Source organism: Gorilla gorilla, chromosome 5 (assembly GCF_029281585.2).
Source record: "Gorilla gorilla gorilla isolate KB3781 chromosome 5, NHGRI_mGorGor1-v2.1_pri, whole genome shotgun sequence".
In the NCBI taxonomy this organism is placed as follows: domain Eukaryota; kingdom Metazoa; phylum Chordata; class Mammalia; order Primates; family Hominidae; genus Gorilla; species Gorilla gorilla.
The window spans coordinates 23,855,832-23,874,414 of NC_073229.2; the positions used below are offsets into that span (position 1 = coordinate 23,855,832).

General features: G+C 38.8%; 1 protein-coding gene across 2 annotated transcripts in view; it reads right to left on the reverse strand.

Annotated features, from left to right (window-relative positions):
* The window catches only part of F13A1 (coagulation factor XIII A chain), a 176,464-nt gene that overhangs the window by 94,861 nt on the left and 63,020 nt on the right, over positions 1-18,583 (reverse strand). For both annotated transcript variants that reach the window (XM_004043234.5, XM_063707306.1), the window contains 2 exons: positions 12,700-12,818; positions 10,197-10,304 (listed from right to left, as the gene is read on the reverse strand). In XM_004043234.5, coding sequence (XP_004043282.4) covers positions 10,197-10,304; positions 12,700-12,818 — 227 coding nt within the window. The remainder of the gene's footprint in view (positions 1-10,196; positions 10,305-12,699; positions 12,819-18,583) is intronic.

Consider the following 18,583-nt stretch of genomic DNA (forward strand, 5'->3'; position numbering starts at 1 on the left):
AGAAAAGGGAGTCTAGAAATAGATCCATACTCATGTAGACATTTGATTTCTGACAAAGTCACCAAAGCAATTCAGTGAAGAAAATGACAGTCTTTTCAACAAAGAAACTCTTTGCAATGAATGAAAGCCTTTCCAACAGTCTTTTCAACAAATGCTGGTGGAACAAATGGATAAATTTGGAAAAAATAAGATTTGATCCCTACCTCACACAACACCAAAAGGTAACTCAAGATGGATCATAGACCACAATGTAAAAGTTCAGATTATAAAGCTTCAAAAATAAAACACAGGAGAAGTAGTGGCAAACATGGGCAAATAGTGATTCATGTGAAAGTCTTCATGTGGAAAGAACATTTACTGGGGATGACTATTAAAGAACAATGAAAAAATTTGATTTTATAAAATTTAAAAACTTTTGTTACTTAAAATATGCCATTTATAAAATATAACTACAAGCTATAGTTTGGGGAAAATATGTTCTATACATATCTGACAAATGAGAAGTATATACACAGAGCAACTATAACTTAATAATAAAAGTACAAATGACCCAATAAGAAAATCAGTAGACTTGAAAACATGCTGCATATACATATATATATATATATATATATAGCCAATAAATGTATTAAAAGATGCTCAACATCATTAGCCATCAGGGAAATGAAAATTAAAACTACAATGAAATGCCACTATATACCCATTTGATTGGTGAAAATTAAAAAGGTTCAAGACATCAAGAATAGGTGAAGCTGTGGAGAAACTGGAACTCTCATACATTGCTGACAGGAATGTAAAACAGTAGAGCTGCTTTGGAAAACTAGCCAATTCTTATAAAGTTAAATATATACATACTTTCTGATCTAGGCATGCTCTCTTTAGCTATTTACTCCAGATATATGAAAACACATACACAAAAACACTTGTACAAGAATGTTTATAGTAACTGTATTCATAATAGCTTCAAATTGGAAACATCTTAAACATGCATCAATAGGTGAATGGATAGACAAATTGTGATATACAATGCAATAAAATACTTCTTAGTAATGGTAAGGAAAGCATTGAAAACACATGCAACAGTTGATGGAGTAAGAGAAGCCAGCCCTATTTCTACTGTCTGAATCAATTTATGTAAAGTTTAAGAATAGACAAATGTAACCCATTGCAAGAAATCAGAATAGTAGCTACCTAATGAGGTGGGGATTGACTGGAAGAAGCACGAGGGAAACTTCTGAGCTTGTGGAAATGTCTATATTTTGATTGGGGTGGTGATTACCCCAATCAAAAGTCATTGAATTGTGCATTTAATATCCATGATTTTTTACTGTATGTAAATTTTACTTCAATTAAAAAAAACCCTGTAACTAACTGTAATGAATAGTATGAAGCATATAACTACCGATATATGAATGTCCTTTGGTATATATATGACCCAAGCTCTGATAGGGGTGGGTAATTAGACTCATTTTTCATGATAACTATGACCACAGGAAATTATTAACCTTGTCTCTCTTAGTAACTGAGGATGCTCATTTGGCCAAAACATATTTTACTAATTGACAATAATGAGAGAAATAAGCAAATGTGGACTGAGAGAGAGTAACTGAGATTTCAAGGTCTCCAAGTGTGGCCTGCTGTTTTCATTGCCATACCACTGCTGCATGGTGTAGAGCTGGTACAGAACAGGCCTCCAAAAATACCTGAATTAAAGGAATGGACGTATGAGAGAGGGAAAAATGCAGAGCAGGAGGAGGAAAAAGGGAAGGATGTAACAGGAGGAGAGAGGGGAAAGAAAAAGGGTATGAAGGGAACCCAAGGTGCATGAAGCTGTGCATATCCTAAAGGGCTGAGCTGGCTTTGCTTTGCTCCTTTGCTGTCCATCTATCCTGGGGATGCTGGCCCCAGGAGACCAGAGCAGCACCAACCACTCAGCTTGGAGGGAGTGCTGTAAAGCATCCCTGTGCTTCAGAAATAGCCTGTGTGATTACAGAATAGCTGCAGCATTGAAATCTCATTCCAGGAAGCAATTCAGGTAAAGCAGACATTTAGATTGCCCATGATTATCACATTCGAGAGATGCCTTGTAATAAATGTCTGTTTTTCTCCAAAAATATGGGGTGAAGAGGCATAAGAAATGTAAGCTTAATAATTGAGAAACCAAGCTGTTTGACCACAAATGGAAACTTCATTACACTGCTGGCTTTTACCATAAGAGAAAAAAGATAATGTCTGAGCAGTTCATCGTCCCCCCACTGCCCCCACCTGAAAGAGAAGGATTGAATCAGACAGGGCATGTAAAAGGCATTATATCTGTATCCAAGGAGCTCATGTGACCTGGAGAGAGGACAGACAGAGGACAAATCCAGGGGAAATAGAACATTGTGTGTGAATTAGTGGGGCCAGGCAACTCATGACCCACCCCCAGTGCTACCAGCAACCTTGGATAAAGTTACTTAACTTCCTGATGCCTCAGTCTCTCCACCTGCACTTTGGTTATTTATGGAATGGATTTATGCAATTTCTCAAAATTGGCTATGAAGATACTTTCTGTTAGATAAATTCTATTTTCCCACTGGCTTCCAATATATTTGTCAATTTTTAAAAAATCTTCAACGAACAGAAATGAAAATCCCTGGTGAATAAGGTGACCTTATGGTATTGTTTACTTTGAATACATTAGAGAATTGCTTTGAGTCTGTACCTGTCATTCATCATTGAATTCCCTGGGTCATTTCAGAATCATAGAAATGACTTTCATTCTTAGAAATACCTTGACTTTAACTTTAATGGTTTTCTAAAAAATCTTTTTAGAGTTGGTAATTTAGTACTTTACTCTGTTGGACTACAGTAACACTCTTCACTAATATATATCAGTGGATTCTCCCAAAGTTGTCACCCTGAGAGCTCCTACTAATTGATATGCATTACAATTGGAAAGGTTGCAAGGAACACCAGAGGCTTCTGCCTTTTTCTGCTGTTCCAAACTGAGAAATTTCATTCCTGATATGAATCATAGAAAGAGACAATAACACTTTTAAATAAAAGCTGATAGGGTTGGAGACCCAGAAGCTCTGGATGGAGACTCAAGTCCATGATGGAACCTACATCTGGCAGTGGTCACCACCTGGGGAATTTTGACCTCTAGGCATCTGCGGGTTAGTAATGCAGGTATGCTGTTGTCGCTTTTATAAAAGACCAGATGGAAGTTGTATCTTTACCCCCACAAAGTGACACCGCATCATATTCAGTGTGGTCATACTCATTATCTGGTAGAGATGATTACCACCACCACCACCATCATTAGAAGTTCCCATTGGCAGTTATATAAATCTGACACAAGAATGGGGTAACAAGGTATTATTACATAATCATGATTTGTTTTGATAGAGGAACTTTTTCAAAAATTAAAATCCATATGGGTAAATGTGAAAAAGTTCCTTGGTGATTTAGAAAGGCCAAGGACAGTGCCCATTGAGCACCTGGGTCCTTAGATGTATCTACGACCGTTCACTCCAAAAAGAGGTTTAAGCTGCTTTATAAACCAAAGGATGGGTTAGATATTGCTTTGTAATTAAAATTTTTCTTAATAAAACTGTTACGAAAGTACATTGTGACTGGTCTGTATGATCAAGGAATAAACTTTAGAAATAAATACAAACTTTATATATTTATTTCTGTCTTTACAGTTCATTTGGGATGACTCAGGTGTGAAATTTCTAATCAAAGTGAACTTTTAAATGTAATCTGAATATTTATAATTAAGGTTTGTTGCATGAAGAGGTTTGCTCAACGTGAAGCTTCCTATAAGATGACCAAGTAAACAATTGAAAGAAAATGAACAAAACATGGTTTTATAGTAAACCCCTTGAGGAGTTGCTTGGCAAGATATAAAAGTAGTTATGTCATTATTGTCTTTTTCATGCATGGAAAGAAAAAAATCTTTCTAAATACTGGGACAAAAAGAAGGGGAGGAAAAGATGGACAAAGGGAAAATAACTTTATTTTCTGTTTATCTGTAGGATCACAGATGCATGAGGATCAGAAGCACTAAAGTCCATTTCATCTCAAACATCTACAGTCATTCATCTTGTACTGCGTCCTAGAAAAATCCAGGACCTACTCTGAATTGTGGTCAGTTTGATTTACTAGCTGAAGTTCAAGATTTTTTTACAATGCTAAAGAGTACATCGAACATCGATTGGTTAAAACAGTTTAGTCATGAGTTAGTTCCCAAAAGGCATAGTCAGAGCAAAGTATTAATGGGGATTAATGATGGCATTGTGGTTCGATATTAGCAAAAGGCCAGGGTTAAAAATAAATGCGTACATCTCAAGGGAAGCTGGAAAGTCCAGGATGGCAGCAGTACAAACACTGAAATTTAAAAATATGTAACTATATTGACGTTGTTTTCTCTCCTCCTACCTTCCTAATTTTCTCATTAATATTACCTTTTTTCTTACTACAACTGAATCAGAATACCATGGATCAAGTAACTGTAAATGTTGAGATCCTATGGAATAAATTTCAGTTGTGTCAACCTTAGTTTTCTGAATTGCAAAACAAACAAGCCCCCAGAAGAGCAAATAACCCCCTACTACATTTTTCTTCAGTGCTTATGGTGACTAGCTGTTTGTATATAATTTCCACCATGGAGAAAGGGTCTCTTCAAATAATAGCATGGTTAGTTATTACTGTGGGACCTCAGACATTCTTCTATCTTTTGATCCAATGTTTAGTCCTGGGAAACCTTTGAGCTACATTTGAGAGATCTGCTTTCCCATACAACCCTATGCTTATTTCCATCAGAGAATTTGCCATGCTGAGCTAAAATTTTCTATTTACTAGTCTGTGTTCTCTGTTAGACTGTAAGCTCTGTGAAGGCAGAAACTTAATTTTGTTCACAATTGTACTCCAGTGTTCAGACTGGTAGATTGCCATAAACATTTGTTGAACAAATGAGTAAATACTGAGTGTTTTACCACCATCACCACCACTATCACTACCACCATAAATCACCACCACCACCACATTACCACCATCACCACCACTACCACCATCACTACCACCACCATCACTCCTACCATCACCACCACCATCACCGTCACCATCTCCACCACCACTACCATCACCATCATCATCACTATCACCACCATAATCACCCTACCGTCACCACCATTATTATCACAATCACTGTCAACACCACCGTCACCACCACCATCATCACTACCTCTATCACCACCACCACCAAACACCACCACCATTATCATATCATATTTGGTACCTGATCGTCTTTGGAAGCTCATTCTCCAGGGCCCCAGTGCCTGTGGCTATTTAGAATCCTCCGATTGATACCTTTCTTCACTTATTCCCCATTTTCAATAATTTGCCTCATCTGGGCTCCATTCCCTTGGGGCTCTGTTCTTTTCTAGGAGATGGCAACTCAATCTGACATAATTATTGTGTTATTGGCAATAATGTGTTGATAGTGGCCCTCTAAGGTAATATGATCTGAGAGTAAGGACCATATCTGGTTTCAGCTCAGCCACTTATTTGCTGTGTGACTTTGAGTGAAGGACACCACTTCCAAGGGCTTCTGCTTCCTCAACCAGAAGACTCTTGGAGAGTCCTCCCCATTGCGCATGCTGGTTCTGCATGTGTTTCAACACAGATCCTCCACTGGTAATGCCTTGACCCACTGGAGCAAATATGGATGGAGGTGGTACATGTAGGTGTGTCACAGTGAATAACGAGCCGTCATCTGCAGTAGCGGCAGCCTTTGCAGAAGCAGCTGCATCTCCTTGGGGGAAATTCTCTGCCCATAGTTGCTGCCAGATCCTATCAGTCGGGAGGCAGGAACAGGCATAGACAGGTAACCACGCTGCAGTAATGCCAGGTGGTTGCACAGCCTTCCCTTATCCCCAGAACCATGCTGCCCTTGTCACAATATGTCATGGGCCACCTTCTTTGATAGTCTGACTCAGGGCTCAGAGTCCATGTCTGGCTTATTCACAGGAACTTGGGGCTAGCAATAGAATGCTTTATTAATGCCATGTGAGGGAAGTAAGCGTTCGGATGGCACAAAGTTAAGCATTCTCCTTAGCTTTCTCTGGCAATTTTCCTGGTGGGAACCGTCACATCAGAAACGCATTGGAAAGAAAGCAGCAATCAAGCAATGCAATTTAAAGGGAGAAGTATGACTGTGGGCAAGTTTCTTCATTTTTTCTAATTCCTTCTCTTTTTTTTCTTTTCTCTCTTAAATCAATCTGCAGTATAGCTTGGTAAAATGCACCACTCAGTATTTAAAGGAGCCTAAGCAAAAGTTAGCTTATATGAGGTTATAACATCTCAGGCCTAATCTCTAGATGATGAGAATACAGGATTTTGGACTTGCTTTCTCCTGGGAAACTCCAATAGCCCCAGGCTGTCCAGATTGTCATAACTTTTCCTACTTTTACATCAAAGCGAAATAACAGCAACTCAATATAAGAACAAGGGAAGTTACTGAATGTATAAAGAAAAAAATAGAAGAAGGGAGAGCACTATTTTGAAGAATAAAAGAATATTCTTGCTGCCAATGTGGTTTGAGTACAGAGACAAAATTTCATTTTAAAGACAAAGATGCGAGGCCAGCAGAGGTGAGTTATTTACCCTGGGTCACATAGTAAGTTAATAGCACAACCAGAATCAAGGTCCAATCCCTCGACACGAGCTGAATCGCTTCCCATATGATGCTGCCTTCACTTTCTTTTCAGTCAAGGATGAAAACCAGCCGGTTTTGAGTGAGTTAGGAAGACAGATTCGCTATGCAGGTGAGAAGAGAGTGTTACTTACATTCCATAGGCGGAGAAACTGAGTCACAGAAGGGTTTAGTGCTGTCATCCTCACTAAGGGTGATTTTTACCCCCAGTGGACATTTGGTAATATGTGGAATCAGTTTGAGTTGTCACAACTGGTAAGGGAACAGTTATGACAACTTGCATCCCCCAGGTAGAAGATAGGGATGTCGTTAAACATTCTACACAGGACAGCCCTCTACAACAAACAATTACCCAAGGTCACATACAATAAATATAAATATACTGAACAATAAATATTTTAATCTGGGGATTGTGCACTTAAAGTCCTTTTGAGATGAAGTTTTACTCTTGAGTGCAATGGTGTGATCTCAGCTCACCACAACCTCTGCCTCCCGGGTTCGAGCAATTCTCATGCCTCAGCCTCCTGAGTAACTGGAATTACAGGCATGCACCACCACGCCTGGCTAATTTTTTGTATTTTCAGTAGAGATAGGGTTTCTCCATGTTGGTCAGGCTGGTCTTGAACTCCTGACCTCAGGTGATCTGCCCGCCTCAGCCTCCCAAAGTGCTGGGATTACAGGCGTGAGCCACCGTTCCTGGCCCAAATTCAGATTCTTATTATCATTGAAAGTTTGCACAATTTGGGTTATCAGTGCTTTTTTCAACATGCACCCACCTGTTTCCTGAAAACTTGCCAACCCTCAGTGCTAGACTTGTCCTTGACCACAGTAAGCAAATTTGTCTTTGGGGCCCCAGTTGTGTGCTCTGCATCTTGTCCCCACCCAGCTCCACTCTCTCCAGATACCCAGCAAAGACTGGTCTGCTCATCCTCACTGTTTCCCAGCAGCAAGTGCCCTCAGGAAAGTTCTGCCTTCCTTCACTCTCACCTGGGGGTGAACTGAGGTCTATGTGCTATTTCTTCTGGAGAGTCCACATGCCACCTATACCGCTGCTCTGGCATTTGCAACCTGCGAATGGGATTTCTAGCCTCTATGACCAAGCTGGGAGGTGTTTGAGAGGAATTCAGAACAACTCTGCACCAGCCTCTGTTTTACCTGAGGCCTGGAAGCAGCCCCTGAGAAAACACACACAGCTCTGTCGCCCTGCAACAGGGTTCTGGCTAAGAGTCCACAACTTCAGAACATTTTCTTGTGGGCTCTCTAGGCACATCTTTTCATACTAATAAAGTCAAATCATTCATTGAGAAATTTAAAGGTTTTTTTGTCTTTGTTCTTTGTTTAACTGCATTCAGAAATTTCATGATAGATTTCCAGGATTTGTGAACAGGAGAGTATCTGCCTGAGTATCTGCCTGAATGACCAAAGAACACTTGATTTTTCCTCTGTGTCATTTTTTAAATTGATTTTTGGAGGCTCAGTATTTTAGCTTTTAAAATTATTAAAACGGAACAAATTTTGGAAAGGTTCACAGAGGTATTCTAAGGTTTAAAGGAGCTAATAGAGGTGAAAGTGTTTTTGAAAACCATTGAACATTTTGTATATGTAAACAAGGGTGTGATGGAAATGGAAATATTGCTCAAAATGTCTCAGGTCAGGACCTCTACCCCTTAACACCCAAATTCTCCCCCTCCAAAAATAAAACCAAACCATTTTCCAAATGGATTTTCTCTGTCTAGTTTTAAATCTTTTAATTGGGATATAAACTTTCAAACTTAGAACTTCATAGGCTTTATATGATTAATAAAATCTCAGGGCAATTTGCATTAGGAGTATGTGTGCTTATTCAATAATTAACAGCTTCCAGTTAGCCAGCTGCCACCACAGACACATTAGGTTAACTGCTTCCTGTCTGCTTCTTTTGCACTGGCTTCTGTTAGGCAGTGATTTCTGACTTCTGGGTGCGTAAAAGTACACACAGTGTGTGAGTAAGCTTATGCTGATGAGTGTGCCATTTTAGAATGCTTAAGAAGGAATTAATTTAAATGTAACCACTGCTAGCTGTTGCTTCCTTTCTTACTGCAAAATTGTTATGGTAACTTCAAAGAAGAAAAAGAGAAATCTTGTGGGCGAAACAGTAAAAATAGTGATCAGATGCAGGTCTAATATATGTTTGTTATAAATGGTCATGACACTTTGCTAAACATTTCCCAAATTCAACATTCCTCCAAATCTTTGGAATTCATTGGCTTCCCATTATGGAATGTAAATGCATAGGAAACAAAACCGCCTTTACATGTTGGTTTCTCCTTTTACTTTTTATGCTCCGCTGTCTCTTAAATTCACATGTAGCTTAGTTATTAATAAAATAAAAGCCACCATTCTTAAAAGCTAACCAGAAATTATATTTCATATCATTCACAGTCTAATATTTTTATATTAACAATATTGATTTCATTTAGCTCAAAAGAATATACAAACCAAACTCAAACATAACATTCTTTCAAAAAGAGGATTTCTCAGAAAACTTAAGGAAATTAGTAATATAAGTATTTCTTTTTCTCAGTCTTTGATTGTTTCAAATACCACCCAGTTTAACATTTCTTCAGAAATAATCTACTCTTCAGCCAGATTGGATCTACTTCTCTGTACCAACATCTGGCTCTCCATGTTGGGTACATTGATATAATCCAGGCCTGCATGGGTCCTGGACATCCCATTTAATCCACGTCCTATGCCTGGCCCACCCTTCCCACTCATGGGAGTTCCATCTCCTTTCTCAGAAAATTGTTCCACTGCAAGATCTCTGCATTCTCGAAGTTGTTTTAGGATATCCTGCAGAGAGCGGCAAGAAAGGTAGAAAATGTCTAGATTTGAAGTCAGCAGACCGGAGTTCTAGCTGCGGCTTTGTCACTGAAAGCTGTCCTTACCCTGTGTCCTAACTTGTAAAAGTGCATGAGTAATGGCTGCCCTACTTACCACACAGGATCCTGCAAAGAATCAATACCCACTTCGTAAGTGAGAAAGCCCTACAGTGACACATCCTTGTGACAGGAGTTAGGATGAGATGTAGCCATTCATTTCTTCACTCTTACTATCAGTGTGAAAACTGAGAAAAGCTGTGCCTTGCACATCTTCTGTGCACCTTGATGTTTGGTTGATCAACTGTTTGATTATAGTCATTGACATTTTTGTCATGATCACTCCTCAGTCTCTAGGCAAGGGGTTCTTAAGAATAACTGGTCTATAGTATCATTGTATCTATCATTGTTTTCTGAAGCCAAAGAAACATACAGTATTGAGACGATAATTTTGTTTTATAGCACATGATAAGCTCAGAAAATTCCAGGAGCTATAACTGGGTGTCAGAAGCTAGACTCTTACAAATGAAAGTTTATTAAGTGTAAGTCATCATTTCAGCAGCTCTTAATGAACTGGCATATATACTGAGGCAAATGACGGGTGTAATAGATTTTAGGTATCAGTAATTGCTGCTTACCATTGCAGACCCCACACGGCTGACTTTGATGGGATTCCCTCTTCCAGAGAGGTCCATTTGTGCTCTGTCCATCACATACAGGCAAGTGTCCAGGATGCCATCTTCAAACTATTTGGAGAAAGAAAAACAAAGAGAAACTAGTGTTCACTCTGCAAGCAAAATATTCTCTGATGAAAAATAACATGAAACCACAACCGAATGTTTAGAAATGTGTGTTTCCTGTATAGTGATCTCCCATAATCTTTAGTATGAAATATTAAAGTAGAAGGAATGAGACATCTTCTTTTGTTTTTCATTAAAGTGAATAAGAATATAAAAGCAAGCCAGAAACATAAACAGAAATACTAGAGAGTTGATATACTCAGGGATCATAAGCTGACTTGAAGTTCTTCAGAAAATGATTCAAGTTAATTTAGAAGGTCTTTTCAACATATTGGCTCCTGTACCCAAGAAGAAGGAATGAATGATTTACCAAAGTCAGGCCAGAGTCTTAGGACCTCGAAAGTAATGTGAATCCTCGTGCATTTCAAAAATAAAGAGCTCTCAGGTGTATCACAGGAAGGCGCTTCACACTACTTAGTTTGCACCCAAAATAGTAGGAGATCTCATATAGTGACTGTCCCTCTAAGGTTTCCCCTCTTCTGAGACAAGGTGGACCCCAGGATCAAGGAGAGGGCAGAAGGCTGCAGAAAGTAGATTACACTATCAAGGGAGGAGTCTGGTACCAGTTCAGTCTCCTTAGAAAGAACTGCTAGCCACAGGCAATACCAGAATTTTCTTAAAAAGGAATAAAGATCAAATAGCAAGACAGGAAGATTTTACCTATACTGTACCTCACTGTAGTAAGAGATTTTCCTGAATAGAGAAACCTTGTGTGCTGTCCACCCAAGTGCTTGTGACAGAAACCACAATCATAATGGCTAATTACCACACAATTCTTTATTCAGTCCAGTTAGAATACCCACTCTGGGTGTATCCCAAACTGACAGGATGGATGCAGTAATGGGTAATGGCACTAGTTCTTCAGGTATGCAAATAGCTCAGTATTTTGGTTCTTATTAAGCAGCTTCTCTCAGCTGTATTTGCTGGGCAGGATAGCAACTAACTGGAGAGTTAAGGAAATAGTCATAGAATGGATTGATTCCCTGCATCACTGTAAACACGCTTGGCTGGTTATTCTGGCCAAAGGATACACACCAATAGCCTCTTTGAGTGGCAGAAGATACAATCAAGTGACTGTGCTCCAGGGTGCATACCCAAAGGCAAGCTGGCGAAGAGTGCCCTGACTGGGCTTGGGACACTTTTCCAGACCTCCTTGCTGCCCACCTTGATGACTTTTCCCCTTGTTAGCTATCTATAGATTGTCATATCTGGGCCATAAATAGAATCACCAGGCTAAAGGCTAGAAATTGGGGACCCAAGACAAGGGCATCAGGCAGTAGGCAGTATAGTCAAAGGTTGCATGTCACTGAGGAGGGGATGGCTTGAAACCAGGGAGTCAGGCAGGAATCCAAGAACAGGGGGTGCCAATGTAGCTTGTAGCTTGGCAGGACATTAGAAATGCAGGCAGGGAAGCCTGAGCACTGGGCATGTAATTCTCCGGAGTCAGGGAAGCTGTTCACAAAGCCAGGTAGGCAGGATGACACGGGTACCGGAGCAGTGGGTGAGGAACACAGGGAGATCCCATATGGAAGTCAAAGCAAGGCATCTAGAGCCAAGAAAGTACCCTGTGACCACCAGATTCAGTGAAAACTCCCTGCTGGATGCCCAGCGCAATGATGCACAGTTCCAGCCATCCCAGCCAAAACTCCTGAGAAATGACATTCGCCCCCTCTTGTGTCGCTAATTAAAAATCATTTTGAAATCACAGGACATGCATTCATTTATGGAAAATTGGTAAAATATCATTCATTTGCTCCATTGTTAAAGATACCAAACTGAAATAGTTTGAATGACTGAACATCTTAAAGAAATGCCATTTGCTACTTTGTGTCTAGACAATCAACTTGCAGCTGATAAAATCTTTCTATGTAAAAGCTCAGTGGCCCTTCCTTTGATGAAATGACAACACTCTTTTCTAATTAGCAGTACCCTAGGCTAACACTTAAAAAAAAAAAAAGAAGCTATTTCTTTGAATTGGGCACACCCCTTGCAGTATTCTTTGCATCACTTTCAAAATACCTTTCTTTATAAGCCAGGTTGAACTAATGAGATTTCACTGTTCTAAGTGGCCAAAGCATTTCTCAATAGAATGCCACATTATTCATGGAATCTCTCATTTCTGTAACACTGTAATACCCAGAGATATGTGGTTTCAGCTGATAAATTATGCAGTTGTCTTTATGAGTCCCTACTCCTATGCTCTCTGCCTTGGAGTCTCAGATCCTAAAAAGCAGGAAATTGTGCTTGTCTAATATCGATATATGGGATCCTGCAGGGATACATGTGACAAAAAATATGAAGTAAAAATGTCCTTGACAATAACAAATTTTAAGTGGCTCACCTGACCATAGCTCCAGCTTCTGGTCTTGATGTCATTGACCTCTCCATAAAAAATTACCCCGATGTCATTCAGGACATACTCTTCTCTTTCTTTCTCATTGTCCAGATACACAGCATCATCTGCATCAGGGTTTAAACATAGTGACTATTACCAAACCAGACTGTTTCCAAACACTTGCAAGTTTATGCAAGTTTATTTTGTTTCTAAACTACATTTAATCAGCCAAATTTTAAAAAAATGCCCTTTGTTTCACCAAGCATAGCTCATTTCCCAATATTTTTAGTAATGGTGAACATAATCAGCACCAAATTCAGTCTGTAAATGATGACATTTGTTAGCAAAATGCTGACGAACTCTGGCTCTTTAAGTTCCAAGCAGCAGAATTAAATTGATATGTCTCATTAAACATTTTACGATTCTGTTGCATCAGTAGTTTCAGAATTCTATGATGCTGATGTACGTCTCTAACACTAATTAAAATATACTTTCCAACCTTTTAACATTAATAGAAAACTAGATGAATTGAAAATGATTTTTAAAACAAATCTGGGACACGTGAGTAGGCAACAGCCTAATTTGTCATGTCATGTCTGTTTTGTGGCCCATCACTGGTAGGAGGGAAGCAGTAGGTCATCTCCTTTTAATGAAAGATACTTGTGGATGTGCAAGTATGTGTGTGTGTCCAACCAGCTTCCCTGGCCAGTGTCTTTCATTGCAAGGACTTTTCTTCCCTGTGACTAGAATTTCAGGAGGGTCATCCTCCCCGTCTATCATCAGTCTGGTACTTATTCCCAGGCCTGGTGGGAGAGCAGCAAAGCATCTTTAACACAGACAGGACCCTACAAGTGTAAATCGCACTCAGGAAAATGTGTGTGTTTGGGACAGGCATCTAAGCGTTTTTACATGAATTCTACCTCAAGGTAATGAAATAATTGATTATAATAAATGCAAAAGGAATGGTAGAATTAGAATGTCAAGATCTTGCAATCCCTAATGAAATAACGAATTGAGGCAGAAATAATTCGTTAAGAAGAGAACTTCGTAACGGGTGGATGAGACTGATAAAACGTGAACCAGATACTATTGACAAACCTAAATATATGTATCTTCTGCCAGGATGAATGTCCTAGGAAGCAATGGCGTGACTTATGAAATATTTTTGCCCCTTCCTCCAAAAAAAAATGCCACTTGAAGCTGAATCTGATAGAGTCTCCAGATCTAACCAGCTGCTTAACAGAAAATGCCACAGTGGTTAAAAAAAATCCCACAGTGGTTAGAGAAAAATATTTCATGACACCAGGGGATGGAATCAGCAAAATTCAGAATATGGAAAGTTCTACATAAAAAATGACTCAGTTTCAGCCATAAGTTTGTGGCATGAAGAAACAGATGAAGAGGATTACTCTAGAGGAAAAGATTTAAGTGACATACCAACCAAATTTAATCTACAGACCTTAATCCAAATAAAGTAACTAAAAAGATAATTTTTAGACATTGGGAAAATTAGATTAAAGATGGTTCATTAGATAATACCAAGGAGCTCTTGTTGATTTGTATTAGCTGCAATAATTATACACAAACACACATAAACACATACACACACACATATGTACATATGTATCTATGTATACTGCATATATGTCTATTTTTAAAAAGCTACATGCTAAAATATGTACAGGTAAAATAATATGATTACTAGCATTTACTTGAAAATGCTAAGGCAAAAAATAAGGAAAAAAGGGATAGATAAAGCAAATGTGGCAAAATCTTGAAAACTATTAACTCTGAGAGATATATAAGTAGATACTCATTGTGCTACTCTTTCTGCTTTTGAGTTTATCTGAAAATATTTATAAGAAAAAATTAACTTTGTCAAAAGATATAAAACTCAAATACAAAATGAACACATACAAAATGTTTCCAATTGGATGTGAACATTCAGTAATGTAAAGATATAAATTCTACCCAAATTAGTCTATATGACCAATGTGAACCCAACCAAACTTCCACTCAGAAGTTTTGGAACTTTGCATGCTCATTCAAAAGCTTATCTGGAAAAAACAATGTGAAAGAAAACAGCCAGGCAGGGCGTGGTGGCTCATGCCTGTAATCCCAGCACTTTGGGAGGCTGAGGCAGGTGGACCACCTGAGGTCAGAAGTTTGAGACCAGCCTGGCCAATACAGTGAAACCCCATCTCTACTAAAAATAAAAATATAAGCCAGGGATGGTGGTGTGTGCCTGTAATCCTAGCTACTCGGGAGGCTGAGGCAGGAGAATCGCTTGAGCCCAGGAGGCCGAGATAGCACTACTGCACTCCAGGCTGGGCAACAGAGCTAGAGTCTGTCCGAAAAAAAAAAAAAAGAGAGAGAGAGAGAAAATAGCCAAAAACTAATATGTTGAAAAATAAGAAAAATTGAAGGACTTGCCCAAAGGTAAATTAAACTTTGGACCCCAATTTATAGTTTCCTGCATCTATGCCCTTTGCCATGTAACTGGCATTTCTTCCCTCTAAATGTGGAATATCCTCTCTTAACTTTAGGCTTATTTTGGCTAATGGGGTGTTAGCAGAAGCAATGTTAGCAGAAGCAAGTAGGGGTCTAAAATACGACTGCGCAGCTGAGCATGTGATCATACAAATCTGCTGTTACCCTGAGGAAAATATGACCCAGCAAGCCCACTGGTCAAAGAAGGATGAGAGGCACCAGAGCAGAGGGTCTCCGGAGCTGTCAGGGAGAGACGGATCCTCTCCAGCTGTTCCCACCTGAAGCAGAGCTGGCTAGTCAAGCCCAGTCTGGATGAGCCCAATCCCAGCCAAGCCCCAGATCCATGAGTAAGTGCTTATTGTTGTATGCCACTAAGATTTTCTGGTTCTTTTTTATGTAGCATTAGTGTGCTTACAGCTAACTGAAACAAAGCTACACTTAAAACTGACATTAGCACAGTAATGGACAAATATATGGAAGGAGCTAGATGTGTATTAAATCTTAGTAAATAATAAAGATGGCCCTTAAAATCAATAGGTAAAAATAGATCCGATCAATACGTGGTGTTTTGACAGCTGGTTATCCATGTAAGAAAAAAAGTGTCAGTAAGATCTCTTTATCCTACTATATACAAACTGTATCCATAGATTTAAGAGGCACATGTGTGTCTCTCCCTGACGATCTTTATTTCACCTGACATGTTCCAGATATAAGCAGGTAGAGAAACATAACATTCAATAAATATATGAAAAAATGCTCAACTCCACTAACAATCAGAGACATAAAAACCAAATTAACCATGAAATACCAATGAAATACCATAATTCTCCTACCATATCGGCAAATATTAAAACAAATGATTAACCACCAGTGCCAATGAGGGTATGAAGAGATGGATACTCTCATCTACCGTGGCTGTAGTGTAAAATACTGCAGCCTTTTGAAAGGGTAATTAGGCAATATCTATGCAAATTTAAAATGCGAATTCACTTTGCCCAATGCTATTTCTAGATGTCTATTCTACAGTAACATTTGTACAAAATGTATGTGCAACCTTCAAAATGGAATAACGTGCTATAGTAAAAATGGGAAACAATCCAAATAGTTGTAAACAAAACACCAAAACAATATGATATGACCATACCAAGCAGCCATTAAAAAGAAGATGCAGGTACTGATATAGAAAATGCTCCAAGATATACTGAGTGAGAAAATCAGGTACAGAGCAACAGGTTGACACAATCTCTTTTGTGGTTTAAAAAAACCTAAATTCTCTAGGTATATACATGCAATCAATATATAAAATGATAGCAAAGTATCTGTAATGATATACACAGTTAAAGTTGGTTTTCTCTGGGGATTCTCTAGGATTGGAAGATTGGTGAAAAGGAAAGTTTACTTTTAGGCATGTATATGTACACGTGTGTTTATTTGAAAAGAACAATATATTCAATTAATTGCCAATTAAAAATGAAAAGCACTGAAAATACTTTAAATGGATGACATTACAACAAAATGTTAATTGTTAGTGTCTCTAATTTGTAGATCTTTGAGCTCTTTTTATGCTTTTATTATTTTTTATTTCTATAATGAGACTTTTCCATCAGATAATTTTCTAAAATGTGTTTCCATTTAAGTGAAGCTACCCATTTAAAAAGAGATGAACAAGTCCAACTTTTATGCATTAGTTTTTCTTTAAGAGCAATATAGGGTTGTGCTCTTTTTTATTATCAAAGTCCTTAAACACAACTTTTTTTCTCCTTCTTTAAGTCTCCCTGAACCCTTTCCTTTCCAGCACAGATTGAATTAAACCTTGTTCCCTTAGTGCCCTATGGAGGCTGGGGTAACATTTATCCCACTGTATGGACATTGCTGTTTAATGATTACATTTATTGAATAAGTATGTGTTTAAGTATTTACTTCTTAATTGTTTTTAAGTAGTAGCATGTAAATAAGCATTGTTACACTGCTTATTTATGGCCAGGAACTTTCTAAGTGCTTTATAACAAGACACATGAACTCATCAACACTCATAACATCCTTGTGAGGAAAGTAGCCCCATTTCACTGATGAGGAAACTGAGGCAGAGAGAAACATAACTTTTCCAAGGTCATGCAGCTAGTGAGTTGTGAAGCTAGGATTTGAATAAGCTGCCTTCTAAGTAGTCCATGGCTCTTGGGTCCAAAGGATCAGATGACTGTGTCCCCAGCCCCCAACACTGTGCCTTGGAACACGGTAGGAAATCAATCAATGTCTACCGAAAGAATGAGAGATGGGGAAGATGTCTGGAGCTTAGAGAGTAAGGAAGAAGTCCAAGAAAATGAAGGATTTACCTCTGGGCTTTGCATTAGTATTGATGGGAAATGATAAATTTAAGTGGCAAAGCATGATAGAGAGGAGTTCTGGAGCTCCAGACTAGGCCACCCTTTCCCTTCCAACACTTGAATTAAATCTCACCTCAAACAGGCAGACATTATCATGAATCCACAATATGGCAAGGAAGTCAAATGGGAAGGCTCGATTTTAATTTTAAATTTATTTATGATTTTAAAAAGAAGATTGAGGGTGGAAAGCAGTGCTTTATTCCCCGTTTTTATTCAGATCTGTCACTTTAAAATATAGTTGTCCAAAGCAAGGTTAAAAAAAAATTGTATCACGATGGAAACTCCAAAAAAACTCCCTATGTTTGGAAGGCTAACAAAAATAGAAAAATGTAATCATTTGCCCTTGGAGATTTTTGCTGTTGGCTTTTTGATAGTGTTTTTGTTTGTTTTTAAATTTTTGGTTAGCTTCAGAGGGGTGGGGTTTCACTAAGTTTCAGGGGAAGCTAGTTCTTCACTTAGTAAAATGGAAGGCTCGACTAATAGGAAAAACAAACTAACAAACAACTCACTATTCTAGAAACCCAACAATTTGGACTGGTAGAAGGTAGACGTGTATGAGGCTTGTGTGGAATGTGGGAGCTGGAAACTATACTTAACTGAGGACGGAGGGAAGAAATAAGGCCTAGACAGCTCCCAGAGTAGGAGCGGCTGCACCTTGGACCAACTGACAACTCTTTGATCGTCGGTGACCTCTAGCAGACAACCACCATTACGATAAAACTCTGAGAAAAACAGATACACATGATACCATTGGTGAGTGTGACACAGCACCTCCATCCACTGCCCAGAGCAACTCTGTCACCAGAACAGACCTTCAAAATGCCTCGTAAATAACCACGCTTGCAGGCTGACTAACAATTTACAAGAGGCATGTAGTGAAGAATAATGACCTCATTTATTTTACTGTTCCTCTGGTGGGAATAGAAGGGTAGTTAAAAAAGAAAGGAGTGGGCCAAGAAAATTTCGGGTGGATTTCAGTCACCCTCTGACATTCCCACTGTCCTCCTGACCCAGAG